This window comes from Pecten maximus, chromosome 9, assembly GCF_902652985.1.
Source record: "Pecten maximus chromosome 9, xPecMax1.1, whole genome shotgun sequence".
In the NCBI taxonomy this organism is placed as follows: domain Eukaryota; kingdom Metazoa; phylum Mollusca; class Bivalvia; order Pectinida; family Pectinidae; genus Pecten; species Pecten maximus.
Window position 1 is genome coordinate 24,815,273 of NC_047023.1, and position 20,570 is coordinate 24,835,842.

Sequence of the window (20,570 nt, forward strand, 5' to 3'; positions counted from 1 at the left end):
CATAGCGTCGTCTCACAGGACGTCATCACAGATGATGGGGCTACTACATAGCGTCGTCTCACAGGACGTCATCACAGATGATGGGGCTACTACATAGCATCATCTCACAGGACGTCATCACAGATGATGGGCTACTACATAGCGTCATCTCACAGGACAGTGGTAAACTGGACACCATAACATATCGCATAATCGGTCACATTATCACTTCAAATTACCTGGCAATTTGCTGGAAATGAATACCATGTAGTAGGTATCAATTTAATTAAAACCCTTGACAAAGTGTAACAAAACAGACATAGATATTAAAAGATATTTTATTCCTCAAGAAGACCACAGCAGTTCTCTCAATAAGGAACAGAATGACCTACAAGTTTTTCTCATCGTTTTTTTCCCTTAGCACAAATAATTGAGGCAAAAAAATATGACTGTACATGAAAATGAATTAAATAACAAATCTTACAAGTGACTGATTTGACAATCTTAAAAGTTCCATCAAGATAATCAACAACGATTGGCTTCTCTCACATCCACACTCAATCATACTCAAATCATGATAACAATATAGGAGCATACATGCAAACCTTGTTCCCATAGCTGAAAAATATTCACAGACTTTCCATAGTTGTAAAACAATGCCTAGATTTTTTTAAAGATTTTTTTTCGTAAATTACTGCTTGTCTACAAACAATAAATAATCAAATACTTTGACGCAATACAATACAATGTTTCAAGATCTGTCATCAAATTCAGCTAACAAATTGGCAGAATATTGACATGCTTTTACATGTAAATACACTTTAAAGATGGAGAAATCCCGACGGCAATAGTAGGAGAAAACAACAGAATATTGTAGATGTTCCTTAGGGTGGTTTTCATTTGCTGATGCTTTCAATGCAAACTGATAACTTAAGATACCATGTATGTGGGTATAATGGTGAAACTAGTCAATTTCAACAAAAGATCTGCACTCTGGTTACTATGCAAATGTGATCAATTAAACATAGCTATACTTGCAGAAGATGCAAGCCAATTTGGGGCATTTTCTGAAGCTGTAACCCATATTAACAGAAAAGTGAGAGCAGTTTCAAAGAAGCAAAGCTACGATGGAGTCCAAGCAAGAAGTATTTCATCAACGCAAGACATATTGTATATTAAAATACCTGAAGAAATAAACATTGGATTTCTGTGAACAGAATCAGCCACATTCCAAAGTCTTGTATCACGGCAGAGTTTCTCTGCATCAATACACATCTTACAAATGTGTACACAACTGTTTATATTCGATATATTTCTTAGCTCTGAAATGGTTTGAGATCAATCCTGCGTAATGATGTGATATATAATACTACCTTGTACATTTTTACCTGTGATTTTTGTCTGCGTTTCAAATGCCTGTCAATCTCTCATTAATCATCAAATATTCCTGTTCATCTCGCCATTATTGAAAGACATACAATACATTAATTAGCATGGAACTCTTCTTCAATTGAAGTTACTTAAGGTATTGGATATCCTTAAAGCAAAATGCGAGACATTGGATGAAGTGATGAACTGTCTACTAAATGTAAAATGTACAAAATATAGGGCAATGACTGAAGAACTAATAAAGGATTTATCCAAATTTAAAATTACTACAATTAAAATCATTCATCCACGCAGCTGTTAAAGATATGTTGTAATTTTGAATTGGTCAGTTTGATACCTATGATGCTAGTGTTGCAGACCTAGCCTGACTTACAGTTATCAATCAATTATACATCACTTCATCAGGCAAATGTGAACAATTAACAGTTTAATGTACAGATAGCAATTAGAATTTGCAAAAAAAAAAAAAAAAAAAATAGTGTAAAGATGAAAATTTGAAAAGAAGAGAATATTTACATGAAACAGCACAATGTAAACACAACGGACATTTCCTCACAACTGCCATTTTGCACAATCATGCTACCATTCTTACTTGTCTTAAACATTTAAAGGAGAAGCGTAACTAAAAATATGTGTTCAATGTCCAGATACACTGGCAAATTATCACTTTAAATCATATTCTTGACAAACAAATATCATTGGGTCAACGGTAGCTTAAATGGGATATTTTCATTGTTATATATATATATATATATATATACCATTTAAACATTGTACAGAATTTTTCAACTACATCTTCCATCTTCAGTGATCCATTAGGACTGGCATCTTCAAAATGCACATATTGATCACAGAAAGACACCTGATACTAGCAGCTTGTCATTGGCACAGGTAGAACGGTAACCACCGTCGTTGTTATGCATCAATAGCTGCTTATGTTTTATCTGTTCATGCAGCATCCTCTCAGTCTGATCGAGACAGGTAAAAGTTTTAATCCAACATTTTCTTTCAGTTTGATGATCTGTAGTTCTGAAATAAAATTCTGATCCTGATGCACTCCCGGGACACCAGATATCATTCACCTACTTAAAATACCACCTACTTGTGGACTAGCTCTGTCAGATTAGCCTGAACAATGTAGACAACTTTGACCAAAGAAACACTATGAGACTGTCATCCAAAAAAACATATACATCATGGCAAGTACACACAATTGCAGCCTCATTTCAATTCCGATGTTTTCGATGAGACGTTGCGTCATGATACAGTTTCCCTCCAACATAACATTGTGGAAATTTTGTTATCAATTTTTTTAAGGAATTTTTTTTTCTCTCCTTCTCACACAATATAAAATTTCCTGGACTTGATGTATACCTACATTAACACGAGTATATATATATTATGTACAATATACAAGGAATCGTCACTTGTGACATATATGACCAAATAAAAACAAAACATTGCAGCAACAGGCTGCATTTGTTGATGTACATATGGAATCTTACCACTGTAACTAATGAACAAGCTACAGACCAGTGTTGTAACAGATCTGATTTGCTGCAGTGTGTATCGGGGCCACAGGGCTGTTAGGCCATTGATAACCCTGACTGCTGTTTTGTATAAACTGTTATGATAGATTAACTGTTATGATAGACCATTATATTGATGCCACTTCCACCAGTATCAACTGTGTAAAATGGAAACATTCAGTTAAAACTATGACAAGCTATGCATTTCGGATTCTCTCACAACTTCTGACCATGACTTTCCTTATAAAATATGATAAGTGATATTCCTGTACGAGGAAGATACAATGACTTGGACTAACAAAAATTGACAGTGACTTTATCAATTCCAGTGATGGGTTATATCATTACAACATGGCAATGTGGATCAAATGAAAATTTGTACAATGAGGATGACTATTTGGGAGGAGGTTTGATGGGATTTAAAAGACTGAAAATACTCATCATACATATGGTCAGTTCCTTAAACAAATTCTGATTACTTTTCTCCTGAAAAGGAAAGCCTTTTGGATCGCCTACATATAACATATTTAGGTGGACAATTGTTTCTTTAAATGTTATATTTCAGGCAGAAATCTTAATGGATCTGCAAATATTAATACCTACATGCACCCTGAAATCATTATCTGAGGCTCACCCAGTAAGTAAACTAACATCACTAGGTCTGTCCTCCAAACGGTCAAATCGTTTGGATAGCTATATGCTGACAAGGGAGGCTCTCCAATACACTCTAGACTACGGGAAGAAACTGAATAAGGGAGATAACTGGTACACTAACAACATTCATCTGGTGAAAATGGCACCAAAACATGCAAGATCATTAATAATTCTTTCAAATCATTAAAATGTTGTTGTCAAGGCATCATTATAATACTCTTTTTTATTTTTTTACAAATGATGGATTATGGAATGCCAGATTTGATGATTATCTACACTATTATAGCGAGTTGTACATGTGTTATGCACCCAGGACCACAAGTCTTGTGACCAGTTCTGCTTTGTATTAAATAGCACTTAACCAATCCTACTTCTCCAACATTATCTTGTTCAACTTCCTGACTTAAAAACAGCTACCATAAAAACAGCTCAAAATACACCACACACAAGGTCAATAATTTCTTAAGATCATCATCTGTATTAGTTACTTTATATATTCTATTGCTTTACATAACACTTTCTCTCTCCATACACACTATGAAATCTGTTTACAACATAATTTCACTTTGAACAGATGAAAATCCAAAATAATTACTGACTTTGACATATAATGTACCATTACTAATCGTCATCACCTTCCTCTATACTTTTGGCTAAATCATAAAACTGTTAAAATTCTACCTTTTGATAAACAAAACAACAAATAACATCTATAAACAATGGTGGCAATTTGTTCCTGACTTAGACAAACAGATCATCTCCCCCACATACAACTGTCCACCTCCTTATTTGGACCTACACAAGTCATCGAACCAAATAATGTCAGTCCTACTTCAATGTTTATTGTCAATTGAACACAAAACATATGAATCATCAGAAAGTTGTATTCCTGGTAGGTGTAGGTCTGCCATTCAAACATGTCCATGACTAAGCTAGACTATCTAACCAACTGTGGCTAAATCTGTCCCATGTACCCTATATACTTTCCCCACAAACACCACTCATCAATAAGTCTGAATAAGAATTAAAATTGTCTCTGAAAAGCAAGGAACTAAAGACACCTTCAATGTAATACATTAAGTTGCATTTTGTGTTTACAAAGTCGACAGTTCTTTTGAACTTTACTGATAACAATAGCCACTGAAAATCTCTAGTCACTGACACAGAGGAATGAAATAGTAAGTGACTGGCTTCAAATCATGGCAGTTTGTGATTTAAGATTCAATATTATGAAAAATTACCTCATCTATTGACAGATTTGTGGACAAAATACAAATAATGATGGTTTACTAAAAATTCCGAGTTATTACCAGGACTACTGAGTGCTTGATGGCCCTTCCTACATACACTCCAACAACTTGTTAACCCAACCACTAATTTAAACCTTCGCAAAAGATTGCATCAACTAAACATATGAGCCATAGGAAAATGTGGATTAACTTATTATAAAAGATACTAAAATTGAAATTGAAGAAATTTCATAATTGGCAACTACAATATTGACAAACTCAAGTGTGTGAGTTACGATTACATCTTAATTGTCATGCACATTTGAAATTTCTTCATCAATTTAACTAAGTCATTAATTTGAAAACCTAATCAATTACATATATTTAATTAAAACAATATTCACAAACAAATCATATGAAGTAGAATTGAAGAAAACTGACTTTAAAACTGATTATCATTGTTAAAGAAAGACTGATTTAGGTATGTCAGTTGTACTCGCGGTGTGACTGATCGCACTGAGGGACCTAGGTCAAATGTTGCGATGTCATCTTCCTGAGGGAAATTCAATGGCACTGTATCAAGGCCATGGTCCTGGGCCGCATGTCATTTCCGCCTTTTTTCTTTCCGACGTTTTTTCGAACGGGTGAAACAGCAACATCTGCGACAGAAAAGCAGGAGATAGCAGCCATTGTTTTCCTTCCATTAGCGAAAACTGTGAGGCTTGTCTCTGTCTTAATCAGCTGTGGTATTTTATATGTATACAAATTCAAATCCCTTAGACACGGTTTGAATTACAGGTTAGTCATGCCTCTACGTGGAGTTTCAGCGTAGCGAAATTTTCCAAAAGCGAAAAAGAAAGTTGTTTGGTTGCATACATAAAAGTTAAGGAAGGCTCAACATGAAAACAGTAAGTGGCTTCCTTAGGTCTGTATGTATGTGTGATAAAGTGGCTTGTTTTTGGTACGTTATGCATCAAGTCTATGATCGACGCGTCTTCTTTTTCTTGCGCCTTTTGAAGAAACAGCATCTGCAAGCAACAAAGTGGGAAGCTGTGCTAGCAGGATTGATCAAATGAACAAGAGACAGAAACAAACAAAATTCAATAGATCCGAGAAACCAAGAAACCAAATATTACTGGTCTGTGATTGGAGAATTCATCAGACGTCATTTGTCAGGCAGAAGTGCATGTACTTTAATTTGCTAAAATTAGTTTTCCTGTAAAAGTGGTTAACCTTCCAGCCTTACTATGTGCAAATTTATAGTTCATACACATCTACCTTTCAAATGTACTGAAAACAAGCCGTCAAACATTCCATCTTTAAATAATGACAGAAACATTTAGAAATAGTTAAGAAAAACTTGATCATGCATAAAATTATTTGTAATTAGATTAAATGTAGTTTTAATGCAAACTTTGTGGAAGAGAAGGTAATAAATGGAGAGTAAACCACAAATACTACAAACGTATCGGAGTCTAGCAGTGTTATAACACACTTAGATAGCATGTAATGTGTACACACAGCTACACAATGCTACACAATCTACCAGTTACAGACTTTCAATTATTTAAACATTATGTCTATGTAAACTTGTATTATGTGTGATGGAAGTTACAACTTACATTAGGAATAAAGTCTATATACAGATTTATAATGGAAGTCCTTACACAGTTAATCTATCTTCCTTTGGTACATTGTAGATTGAAAACATTTTCATATTAACTGCTTAAAGAGAAATAATGACCCCAGACTGACCAATATAGATACTGATATACATGTTTGGCAAGGCAGGCAAGATTGGAGAGACACACACCACTGTCACATGATCGACACACTCTGACAGAAGATGGTGAGACACTATCGGACAGAAGACGACGACACACACCACTGTCACATGATCGACACACTCTGACATAAGATGGTGAGACACTATCGGACAGAAGACGACGACACACACCACTGTCACATGATCGACACACTCTGACATAAGATGGTGAGACACTATCGGACAGAAGACGACGACACACACCACTGTCACATGATCGACACACTCTGACAGAAGATGGTGAGACACTATCGGACAGAAGACGACGACACACACCACTGTCACATGATCGACACACTCTGACAGAAGACGACGACACACACCACTGTCACATGATCGACACACTCTGACAGAAGATGGTGAGACACTATCGGACAGAAGACGATGACACACACCACTGTCACATGATCGACACACTCTGACATAAGATGGTGAGACACTATCGGACAGAAGACGACGACACACACCACTGTCACATGATCGACACACTCTGACAGAAGATGGTGAGACACTATCGGACAGAAGACGACGACACACACCACTGTCACATGATCGACACACTCTGACAGAAGATGGTGAGACCCTATCGGACAGAAGACGACGACACACACCACTGTCACATGATCGACACACTCTGACATAAGATGGTGAGACACTATCGGACAGAAGACGACGACACACACCACTGTCACATGATCGACACACTCTGACATAAGATGGTGAGACACAATCGGACAGAAGACGACGACACACACCACTGTCACATGATCGACACACTCTGACAGAAGATGGTGAGACACTATCGGACAGAAGACGACGACACACACCACTGTCACATGATCGACACACTCTGACATAAGATGGTGAGACACTATCGGACAGAAGACGACGACACACACCACTGTCACATGATCGACACACTCTGACAGAAGATGGCGAGACACTATCGGACAGAAGACGACGACACACACCACTGTCACATGATCGACACACTCTGACAGAAGATGGTGAGACACTATCGGACAGAAGACGACGACACACACCACTGTCACATGATCGACACACTCTGACAGAAGATGGCGAGACACTATCGGACAGAAGACGACGACACACACCACTGTCACATGATCGACACACTCTGACAGAAGATGGTGAGACACTATCGGACAGAAGACGACGACACACACCACTGTCACATGATCGACACACTCTGACAGAAGATGGTGAGACACAATCGGACAGAAGACGACGACACACACCACTGTCACATGATCGACACACTCTGACAGAAGATGGTGAGACACTATCGGACAGAAGACGACGACACACACCACTGTCACATGATCGACACACTCTGACAGAAGATGGTGAGACACAATCGGACAGAAGACGACGACACACACCACTGTCACATGATCGACACACTCTGACAGAAGATGGTGAGACACTATCGGACAGAAGACGACGACACACACCACTGTCACATGATCGACACACTCTGACATAAGATGGTGAGACACTATCGGACAGAAGACGACGACACACACCACTGTCACATGATCGACACACTCTGACATAAGATGGTGAGACACAATCGGACAGAAGACGACGACACACACCACTGTCACATGATCGACACACTCTGACAGAAGATGGTGAGACACTATCGGACAGAAGACGACGACACACACCACTGTCACATGATCGACACACTCTGACATAAGATGGTGAGACACTATCGGACAGAAGACGACGACACACACCACTGTCACATGATCGACACACTCTGACAGAAGATGGCGAGACACTATCGGACAGAAGACGACGACACACACCACTGTCACATGATCGACACACTCTGACAGAAGATGGTGAGACACTATCGGACAGAAGACGACGACACACACCACTGTCACATGATCGACACACTCTGACATAAGACGGTGAGACACTATCGGACAGAAGACGACGACACACACCACTGTCACATGATCGACACACTCTGACAGAAGATGGTGAGACACTATCGGACAGAAGACGACGACACACACCACTGTCACATGATCGACACACTCTGACAGAAGATGGTGAGACACTATCGGACAGAAGACGACGACACACACCACTGTCACATGATCGACACACTCTGACAGAAGATGGCGAGACACTATCGGACAGAAGACGACGACACACACCACTGTCACATGATCGACACACTCTGACAGAAGATGGTGAGACACTATCGGACAGAAGACGACGACACACACCACTGTCACATGATCGACACACTCTGACAGAAGATGGTGAGACACAATCGGACAGAAGACGACGACACACACCACTGTCACATGATCGACACACTCTGACAGAAGATGGTGAGACACAATCGGACAGAAGACGACGACACACACCACTGTCACATGATCGACACACTCTGACATAAGATGGTGAGACACTATCGGACAGAAGACGACGACACACACCACTGTCACATGATCGACACACTCTGACAGAAGATGGTGAGACACTATCGGACAGAAGACGACGACACACACCACTGTCACATGATCGACACACTCTGACAGAAGACGACGACACACACCACTGTCACATGATCGACACACTCTGACATAAGATGGTGAGACACTATCGGACAGAAGACGACGACACACACCACTGTCACATGATCGACACACTCTGACAGAAGATGGTGAGACACTATCGGACAGAAGACGACGACACACACCACTGTCACATGATCGACACACTCTGACAGAAGATGGTGAGACACTATCGGACAGAAGACGACGACACACACCACTGTCACATGATCGACACACTCTGACAGAAGATGGTGAGACACAATCGGACAGAAGACGACGACACACACCACTGTCACATGATCGACACACTCTGACAGAAGATGGTGAGACACTATCGGACAGAAGACGACGACACACACCACTGTCACATGATCGACACACTCTGACAGAAGATGGTGAGACACAATCGGACAGAAGACGACGACACACACCACTGTCACATGATCGACACACTCTGACAGAAGATGGTGAGACACTATCGGACAGAAGACGACGACACACACCACCGAAACATTATTGCCAAGACACACACAACTAGTACAAGATTGGAAGACACGAACTGACAGATTGCCGACACACATTCTGACAGAAGATTAAGACACTGACAGAAGATTTTAAGAGACACACTCTGACACAAGATTGCAAGACAAAATTGCACGCAAGGCTGTGTGACATAAGATTTTGAATGACTATCAGACACAAGATTGCCCATTCATACATTCACATACCAACACAGGATTGCTGGAGACACACAATATTGTTGGAGACACATACACAATATTACTGGAGACACAGACACAATATTACTGGAGACACATACACAATATTACTGGAGACACAGACACAATATTACTGGAGACACAGACACAATATCACTGGAGACACAGACACAATATTACTGGACCCACACACAAGATACTCAGGACACCCACACACTTGATTGCCTTAGATAGAATCCCACACTGACTTTGGTTGTAACTTTAACCATTGGCCAGATATAAGAGACACCCTTGGTATAGCCAATTTTTTTCTCGAGGACCATCATTATAGGACACTACATAAGTCTTATACTCATCAGTCATTACCAATAAACCAGCTAACTGGAAAATAAGACTAAATCGTTGAATAACGTAGTACACGTTTCCTGAAATCAGACCAGACGACCAATAACCCACTTCATCCTATAATAATCTGATTAGTCAATTTGTAAATTTCTGATCACTGTTCCTCCAAATTCATTCATATATATCAGTGTTTTGTTTCTGTACAGACACTGAACTGTTTGATAAACTTCCATAAATCAATAAAACGTCTACAGATAAGACGAAAGTACATTTATCCTAGGATTTCTAAGAAGTGTCTAGCTCATGTACATCTGGTAATATGACACATGTCCCAAGCAATAGCCAGTATTACATCATAGCTATTGGACACTATACCAAGTCTATGATTGGGAAAATATTACACACTTAATTTCTATTACCAAACATATCATTATCATGAGATTTCATCTATTATTCATATGAAGATAATAGCTTCAGAAAGTTATAAATAATGGAAGTCTTAAGAACATCTACAATGTTTCTCAGACAAAAACATTTATCAAAGCCTACCATGTTATTTCGACAAGATAATCATAGGCAAATGCAAATGAAATAAAACTTATATTTGCAGTATAACAGGTTTTGTTTAAGAACTCAACTATTGAGGGAAACCAAATTTTGGGATTATGATGATAAGTTTGTCGGTACACAAGTCTGATCAGATCAATACTTTCTTGTGTATACTGACCCATACTTGTCCCCATGCAGAAAGTTTAGATCAATACTACGTTAATAACAGCCACACCAACACAAATATGATACACCATAAATAACCTATTCTGTAAATATAACACACCATATACCACAACACACTGGAATATTCAACAGTATCTATATTTTGCTCATGAGATATTGTATCAATATAACATTCAACATTAATATTCTCTAAGATTTATATCTTCATATATATGTCTGTTGCCCTATCTCTTAATACATGCCCTAGCCATCAATTCATATGTCTGACTGCCCCATCTCTCAATACATGCCCTAGCCATCAATTCATATGTCTGACTGCCCCATCTCTCAATACATGCCCTAGCCATCAATTCATATGTCTGACTGCCCCATCTCTCAATACATGCCCTAGCCTTCAATTCATATGTCTGACTGCCCTATCTCTCAATACATGCCCTAGCCTTCAATTCATATGTCTGACTGCTCCATCTCTCAATTCAAGCCCTAGTCCTCAATCATAGGTCTAACTGCCCCATCTCTCAACTTATCTCTTAGCTTTGGATCATACATTCAACTGCCCCATCTCTCAATACATGCCCTAGCCTTCAATCATACATTCAACAACCAAACTTTCAACAACCATATCAGCATTCACAGCATTCAACCTCTTATTAGTAGGACCAACTGCCCCATTTTCCCATTCTGCCATTTAACTAGGCCTCTCAATTGGCTCGTCAATCATAAATTTCCTCCTTTAGTCATTGTACCATTAGTATGTTAAGTGGATCATTCAAAATAAAATAAGTCCCAAGTTAAATCTAGAAATCTGAATGCGGTTGAATTACAAAAGTACCAAAGGAAGGAAATAGCACTTGAAATTTTGTCAGCAGGATGTACACAAGTTCAAGGTCGCAATTGCAAGTGTTCATCCAAATGACCAATTACCAGGAGAGGAGGGATAGAATCACTAGCCTGTGGTCATTTTATTAAGGACCTGTCCTGATTTTGCCTACTCTGTGATGACCATTACACTGTAGAGACCAAGGCTAATCTGTGATATAGTGACCAATATGCTTCACTAGAGTATGTACAGACTTTTTTGTAAAATTTTTGATATAGAACGATGGTGTGCTGACCAGTGGTCAGGGAATACATACTTTGTCTCGCTCTTCTCCTCGTCCCGATGAGCTGAGGGGTTATTGATGGGCGTGTTGGACTGTCCAGCAGTAGGATCATCTGGTGCCAACTCTCCATTTGTGGAACTGACCACCTGAAATAATATGGAGGTCCATGTTAGGGCATGGCAATATTAGGAAGATCAGCAGTACATCTGGGCACTGCTAAGGTCAATCATTGAGAAGGAAAGGCTTCAACAGCATACTCCATCATGAGCAGCCAATAGTCTGCAGTTCTCTGGAGATAAGAGTTGTGTGGAAACAGTCTGTGTAAATTCCATCAATAATCTAGACCGATTTTCTCCAAAACTCCTTAAGAATATGGATAAATGTTTAGAAAAGATGCAATAAGCAGATTAATATTTTCTGAAAATTCCAAAGCAAATGTCATTCACATCAGACTGTAGTCCATACAACATGTCAAATATTTCACAAGTAGTTAATTCAAGATTTTTTTCAAAGCTCTCTACAATAGTATAAAAAGTAAAATATGTGATTATGAAAATATTACTATGAAATACTTCATACTTATTTTGGTGCTTACAAAAGTTTCTATAATTTTCTACTGAACCAAAATGGTGGATAAATTGTTCACATTGTGCTAATTACAAGATGTCATCAAAAAACAAAACAAAGTAACTACAGAAAGCAAAAGCACCAATCCTTGGTATATCCTAGCTACTGCAGTTTCAATGCTGACAAATTTTTAAGGCAACTATTCACTACGTATAGCGTGCTTCAAAGCTGTGCTGTAATGCCTAGCAGACAAATGAAACGGCTTTTTGGGAGTACAGCCATTGAAAGCCTTTTTAAATGTTTTCTGAGGGAAGTGCTTTGGAGTTAGAAAAACAGATGGATGTCGGCTAGATAAATACATAGACTAGCTTTTATGGATACACATGTCATTCTAATGTGCAATTTAAAAGAAAAACCAACTTGTTTTATAATTCAAACATTTTTAACACATGGCATCTCCGAAACACATCTATCTGACAATTTTATTAGCAACTCGTTAAAATCAGAAGTACGGTGTTGGGACTCAATACAACGCTACCAAACACTTAGCATATATCATTTGTATAAGGCTGGAAATTATATGATCCTTGACTGTTTTAGACTACGGCCATATACATGGTTAATTATGTTTATACATGTATTTTAAAGCTACTCTCATCAGAAACGTATCTAATATATAAGAGAAATGAAATGGATTTGCCTTTACATGTCAGCTTTATAGCTAATACATGATTACCTAGTAATCTTATATCAACACAACATTAAAACAGGAAGCAGCAAATGTGGCTTTTATTCTACTTCCTGGTTGTCAGTAACGAGAATCAATTACCACAAATGAAATTAAACGCAGCATACTTAATTGATCTAATATCTTTAACCAGAAATGAAAAATTAGTAATTCAAACTTTGGTTGCAAAAACCAAACTGTAGTAGCAAAAGCAATTTTCTTCCATTCAATGCCTCCATTGTTTGGTTACAAAATAACTTGTCATAACCTTGGCTTTTAAAGGCAAAACCAGTGGACCCCTGTATCAGGTCAGTTTTAAAAACACAACCACTTGTGTCTTTGTGTTTTGTTGTGATGGGGTGGGGAGGGTTCCAACTGTGGAGAGTTATTCAAAAGTATTCATTTCTAAATTTGTTGTCCTGAGGTGTTTTTTTTGTTTGTTTTTTTGTTTGTTTTTCCAATATAGGTCCCACATAATAAATAGCCCATATTTCAGTTACTTTCAACATTGGTCAACATTCAGAACTGCTTTCTCCACAGGCTAGGCAAAATTTGTTGGCTGTGACAATATTATTTATCCGTTGTAATTTATACCTGCAATATATATCCCTGTAGTAAATTTACAGAGATTACATGTGGTAAAACCTCTTTACGGACTCCACAGCTATATAGGAAGTGCCACGTCTGCTATACTGTGGGACCAAACCAGAGAGAAAAGTAGGCAACAGCATATCAGAATCAACAAGGACATGGTCATTGAGATCCCTGCCAAGGGAGCCAGTCACAGCTAGGCATGATATCTTACTGAGATTATATAATAGGATAAAGTAAAGTGGTGATTGAAGTCTAATCAACACATTGGAACCATATAACAAAGTCCATTCAATTGGTTTGTATATGATGAACAATGAACTTATTATCAACCCTTTTGGAGATGTGTTCCAGAAACACTGGAATCTGTTTCCATGGTAACCAAAGAAATATTGAAACTAATAACTTCTCTATAGCAGAAGGCACTACTACTAGACCACTTGATTGATGTATAGGATGTTTCTTGGAATTGTTTGAAAGGGTCTTGGAGATATGCTATGAAAATGCCCAAATCAGTTATTTTGACTAAATGTGTTGTCCATAGCAACCAAAGAAATATCCAAACTGGAAACTCCTTCATAGCGGATGGCACAACTGGACTACTTAATCAATGAGTGTAGAAAGTTTGGTGAAGTTAGCTTTGCACAGGTTGGGGGATATGCCCTGGAAATGCTCCGCACGGACGGACAGAACCTTTTTATAATCCCCCACTAACCTTCACTGGACGGGGATAAGAGAAATTGAGGCGAGTATTGATTCACTAAGGAATGTGTAGTTCTGAGGATAATAATACTCATTTCGGTAGCCACGATACTTCAGGTCAAGCATGTGACCAGGCTGAAACTTTTAAGAGTTTTAAATGAAATGTTTCTCTGATATAATCCCATGAACAGAATGGTTACATATGATGACGATACCAGCAAAATGATTGGAAAATATAGGATACCACCAAACTTTTAAGACAGTTATTGGGGCTAAAGTAGGGGAAAACTCCCATCTAGTCTGCTGGTTTTTAGACAATACTGAAGCATGAGTTGGTAGAAACTCTAGTCCAGTTAGTGGTTTATAGATAGTACTTGAGGCTGGATTTTTAGCCCAGTCTGGTGGTTTATAGACAATAATGGGACAAGAGTTGGTAGAAACTCTAGCCCAGTTGGTGGTTTATAGACAGTTCTTGAGGCTGGATTTCTAGTACCTGAGGCTAGAGTTGGTAGAAACTCTAGCCCAGTTGGTGGTTTTTAGACAGTTCTTGAGGCTGGATTTCTAGTACCTGAGGCTAGAGTTGGTAGAAACTCTAGTCCAGTTGGTGGTTTTTAGACAGTTCTTGAGGCTGGATTTCTAGTACCTGAGGCTAGAGTTGGTAGAAACTCTAGTCCAGTCTGGTGGTTTATAGACAGTTCTTGAGGCTGGATTTCTAGTACCCGAGGCTAGAGTTGGTAGAAACTCTAGTCCAGTTGGTGGTTTTTAGACAGTTCTTGAGGCTGGATTTCTAGTACCTGAGGCTAGAGTTGGTAGAAACTCTAGTCCAGTCTGGTGGTTTATAGACAGTTCTTGAGGCTGGATTTCTAGTACCTGAGGCTAGAGTTGGTAGAAACTCTAGTCCAGTTGGTGGTTTTTAGACAGTTCTTGAGGCTGGATTTCTAGTACCTGAGGCTAGAGTTGGTAGAAACTCTAGTCCAGTCTGGTGGTTTATAGACAGTTCTTGAGGCTGGATTTCTAGTACCTGAGGCTAGAGTTGGTAGAAACTCTAGCCCAGTTGGTGGTTTTTAGACAGTTCTTGAGGCTAGATTTCTAGTACCTGAGGCTAGAGTTGGTAGAAACTCTAGTCCAGTCTGGTGGTTTATAGACAGTATGTGAGGCTAAGAGTTGGTAAAAACTCCAGTCTAGTCTAGAGTTAAGATAGAACTGACATCCTTTAGAATAACACTCGTACTCGACCAGCAATAGGCCCCAGCTCAGCATTAAGTCCCTGCTCAGCAATAAGCCCCCTCTCTTTCTATCAAGTCTTTTGGAACCAGGCCTGCATTCTGATTTAGTTCTTGTCCTGAAAATCTTAGATGCGTAAAGTTGATCCAAATGTCGAAAAAATAGACAAAAATGATATGATTCTGTTACTTTAATGAATAAAGGATACTATCAACTTTGAGTATTGTGTTTGTTTATGCCCAATTAACTGACTCTCAGATCAATAAATAAATGGGATGGTCAGATCGGTATTAAGGTGTTATAATTATTAGACCTGGGGATAGGCAGTGATTGAAAGTCTAAATACCTGGCTAGTTCATTCATCCTTAATTAATTCGGCAAGGAAATGAAAATTCAGAAACAAAATTAATCAATATGCCTTGTGTACAATGAAAACAAACTGTTTAGGTCAGTTTAGATGATACCAGAATTAAAATACGAAACTGACTGCTACGAAAACTGTATATCATCATCATGTGATCAACAGAGTTACTTCCCTTGCACTGAGGATTGCACAGCGTCAACATACCGTATGACAAAAACAAACTCTGTAACACGCATTCTTCCGTTTAAAGGAAACTTTTACATGTTCTTACTGATGGGTCTTATGTTCTGTACATGTATATGATACAGGAAAAAATGGAAAATAGTTAACTAAGTAGATGGGTATGTGAAAACCTCAGAGTTTCATATGCATACCGTATTGTAGCTATTCCTGTGCATTTCCCCATATAGGTATTTTACATCTACCAAAAACCAAAGTTGGTATGAAACCTGTTTTGGAACCAGGCCTACATTTGGCAGTATGCCCCCTCCTTTCAAACTCCCTTTATTTCCTACAAGGGGTGGCAGGCTTATTGCCAGTCGAGTACATGTTCAGTAACCAGGGAATCTTAGTTATCATTTCTCCAATACAGGGGTCACAAAGGTCAAACAATTGGTCAGTTAAGGTCAAAGCCACATATATGGCTAAAGGACAAGATCTGATGTAACCAAACACTGAAAAAAGGCTTGAATAAAGAGAATCCCCCTTATCTATCACAACACCTAGATGAGGGGGAATACTTTTCTATCTACTGAACCAAAATGAAATGACTGTTATATGGAAGTGACAGTAGGCCATAAATATCACTAACAAATACTAACTTCAATATTGTATCTCAATTAACTGTCCACTGCTTAAATAGTTCAGTATCTAAAATTCTAAATGGCCACTTATTAACAAAATATTTACAACAGCATGTGATAGCTACCATTATACGATATATACTTCTATACATTTGAGTATATTGTGATGTTGAATTAGCTCTTACTTCATTTTTCTCCTCTTGACTGTATCAATGTCGTTACTGTCATATCTCAGTCATTATATTTATGATCACATCTTAATCATTGTTATCTTAATATGCTATTTCTTAATGCAAATAAACATCATAAAATGCAAACATCAAATTAATAAGGTACATAAATGATAATATTTTGACAATGACAAAGAAAATGCACAGAAAACAAATGAATCTGGATTGAACAGGAAAGAAGAACTAAGTGCAGTGCCAATAGAAGCTATGGTAGAGGAAGGCTGTAACCCCATGTGGAGCACACCATGCATCACATTAGTCAGGGTGAATCACTCTCCTAGGCTTCCAAGCAGGTCATATGGCATGGAAAATGTTGTGAAACAGGTCCGTGTATCAAAACATACTTACAAGAAACAAAGACATTCACAAATATATCAAATTACTAAAATTTGGTAGTAAACTATGGATTAATTCATTAGAAAAAGAAAGCCAGCCAAAGTATAAAAGGAAAAGAAAATGATAAGTTTACTTAAAAAGTAGATAATTTATACGAAAGTTAATACAAAAAAGTGACAAAAATGACTAAGTTTCATCCAGGAGGGTAAGTGATAGTACAGATTGTAACAGCAGGTAGCTGCATGGTCGGCTGTCAGTCAAAGCAACAGACAGACTGCCAGGCGGGGCCGAGAGCAGGACGGGGTGTGGCCTACCTGAACAGATCCCCCATGTCTATCTGCGGCAAGGTTGGACCCCAGATAGTTACCGGCGTGCCGGGGGGCCTCACCCCATGCATGCCCCCTTTGATTTGAACTTGGCTGAAAAAAGGTAAATTAGTGATAGAGAGAACGAGAGCGTGTTATTACGCGACATATGACACGGTAAGGTATAACAAGAGAAGTTGGTCACAGAGTTTTTTTACCATCAAAAACCCCTATCTGACCTATTTCATGTTTTTAGAGCAATACCTCAACACCTCTGCTTTCTAACTGGACACTGAACTATCTAACAGCTCCTGCTCCTGCCAGTAGTATAGAATACATTTGGACTGGAAAAGATGTTTGGGCCTTGTTCAGGGAGTCAGGTCAATCATTATATTGATACTATATGAGTCAGCCTCTAGCAGACATACAAGAGGCTCCAAAAATTGCTTTAAAAAGGCTCAACAGTAACACAATTCAATTCTGCCTGTATTATCTTGGGGGAGATTTGTGTCACTTGCTTTACATTGATAATATGTATTTTACTGGAGGAGCAAAGCATTATCAGACAGGGGCATGTCCAAAGCAGGAGTGTTAAGGTTGGAGATATGAGTTTGAAATCCAAATGATTAGCTGTTACCAGTTACACAATCAATACAAAAAACCGTTACACTCACCAATGCTTTGTATTGTAAGCCAGACTGCACATTTTTCTGTTCACCGGAAATAAAAATGTTATACATCAGTGATTACTATTAAACAATTACTGGTATTAGACCACCACAAGCCAATGTGTCCAAAGATTAGATATCAAGGTACACAAGATGATCGATAGAAAATCCCATTGTAAACCAACATAACCTTGGAAGTCCAACGATACACATTCTCTGCCACCACCCTCATATAAACTCCCATCCTCCATCTACTTCTAAACTGGCATCTACAATCCTACCCTCCATCACTTCTAAACTAATATCAACATTCCTATCATCGGCCCGACTTCTAAACTGATTTCAACATTCCCATCCCCCATCCACTTCTAAATTGATATCAACATTACCATCATCTACCCAATTCTAAATTGATATCAACATTACCATAATCTACCCACTTCTAAATTGATATCAACATTACCATAATCTACCCACTTCTAAATTGATATCAACATTACAATCCTCGACCCACTTCTAAATTGATATCAACATTACCATCCTCCACCAACTACTAAATTGATATCAACACTCCCATCCTCGACCCACTTCTAAATTGATATCAACACTCCCATCCTCGACCCACTTCTAAATTGATATCAATATTACCATTCTCCATCCACTTCTAAATTGATATCAACACTCCCATCCTCGACCCACTTCTTAATTGATATCAACACTCCCATCCTCGACCCACTTCTTAATTGATATCAACACTCCCATCCTCCATCCACTTCTAAATTGACAGCAACACTCCCATCCTCCACCCACTTCTAAATTGATATCAACACTCCCATCCTCGACCCACTTCTAAATTGATATCAACATTACCATCATCTACCCACTTCTAAATTGACAGCAACACTCCCATCCTCCACCCACTTCTAAATTGATATCAACATTACCATCCTCTACCCAATTCTAAATTGATATCAATATAACCATCATCTACCCACTTCTAAATTGACAGCAACACTCCCATCCTCCACCCACTTCTAAATTGATATCAACACTCCCATCCTCGACCCACTTCTAAATTGACATCAACACTCCCATCCTCCAACCACTTCTAAATTGATATCAACATTACCATCCTCTACCCAATTCTAAATTGATATCAATATTACCATCCTCTACCCACTTCTTAATTGACATCAACATTACCATCCTCTACCCAATTCTAAATTGATATCAACACTCCGATCCTCCATCCACTTCTAAATTGACAGCAACACTCCCATCCTCTACCCACTTCTAAACTGACATCAACACTCCCATCCTCCACCTAAACACCAGCTTTACCACCATTGATACCTTAAATGTGTGACTACTGATTCCCCTCACCCTAAAAACTACCATTTCTGTCCCTCTCCCCTACTACCACACTCCAAACTGAGCATTCACCCTACTTCCTCCTTTAATCATCACAACCTGTACTGAAAACCTCCCTCTGACTGCCTACTGACTACCACCATGAATAATAGTAAACAGCACTATTACTCTAAGCAACAAGATAGATTTAATTTAAAGAATAGAAAATCTCCAAATATCAAGTGGCATGCCACACATGAAGTGTAGATATTGTGAATGATGAATCCTACAAAGTGTATATTGCTTAACACTAACAATCCTGAACTCCCCAAACTACACAAGTATTAACACCTTACTCCACATCCTGAACTCCCCACCCAAACTACACAAATATCAACACCTTACTCCACATCCTGAACTCCCCAAACTACACAAATATTAACCCCTTACTCCACATCCTGAACTCCCCAAACTACACAAATATTAACCCCTTACTCCACATCCTGGACTCCCCAAACTACACAAATATCAACACCTTACTCCACATCCTGAACTCCCCAAACTACACAAATATTAACACCTTACTCCACATC

At 38.6% G+C, this 20,570-nt stretch overlaps 1 protein-coding gene across 8 annotated transcripts in view; it reads right to left on the reverse strand.

The window, feature by feature from the left end:
* Positions 1-299: 299 nt before the first annotated feature.
* Positions 300-20,570, reverse strand: part of LOC117334100 (casein kinase I-like) — a 53,696-nt gene continuing 33,425 nt past the window's right edge. For 2 of the 8 annotated variants that reach the window (XM_033893558.1, XM_033893556.1), the window contains 2 exons: positions 12,144-12,256; positions 300-5,439 (listed from right to left, as the gene is read on the reverse strand). In XM_033893558.1, the coding sequence (XP_033749449.1) occupies positions 5,385-5,439; positions 12,144-12,256 (168 nt within the window). In that variant the 3' untranslated portion in view covers positions 300-5,384. Of the gene's footprint in view, positions 5,809-12,143; positions 12,257-17,968; positions 18,074-18,633; positions 18,670-20,570 lie in introns of all 8 variants that reach the window. The other 6 variants (XM_033893550.1, XM_033893552.1, XM_033893553.1 and 3 more) reach the window with 6 other exon arrangements.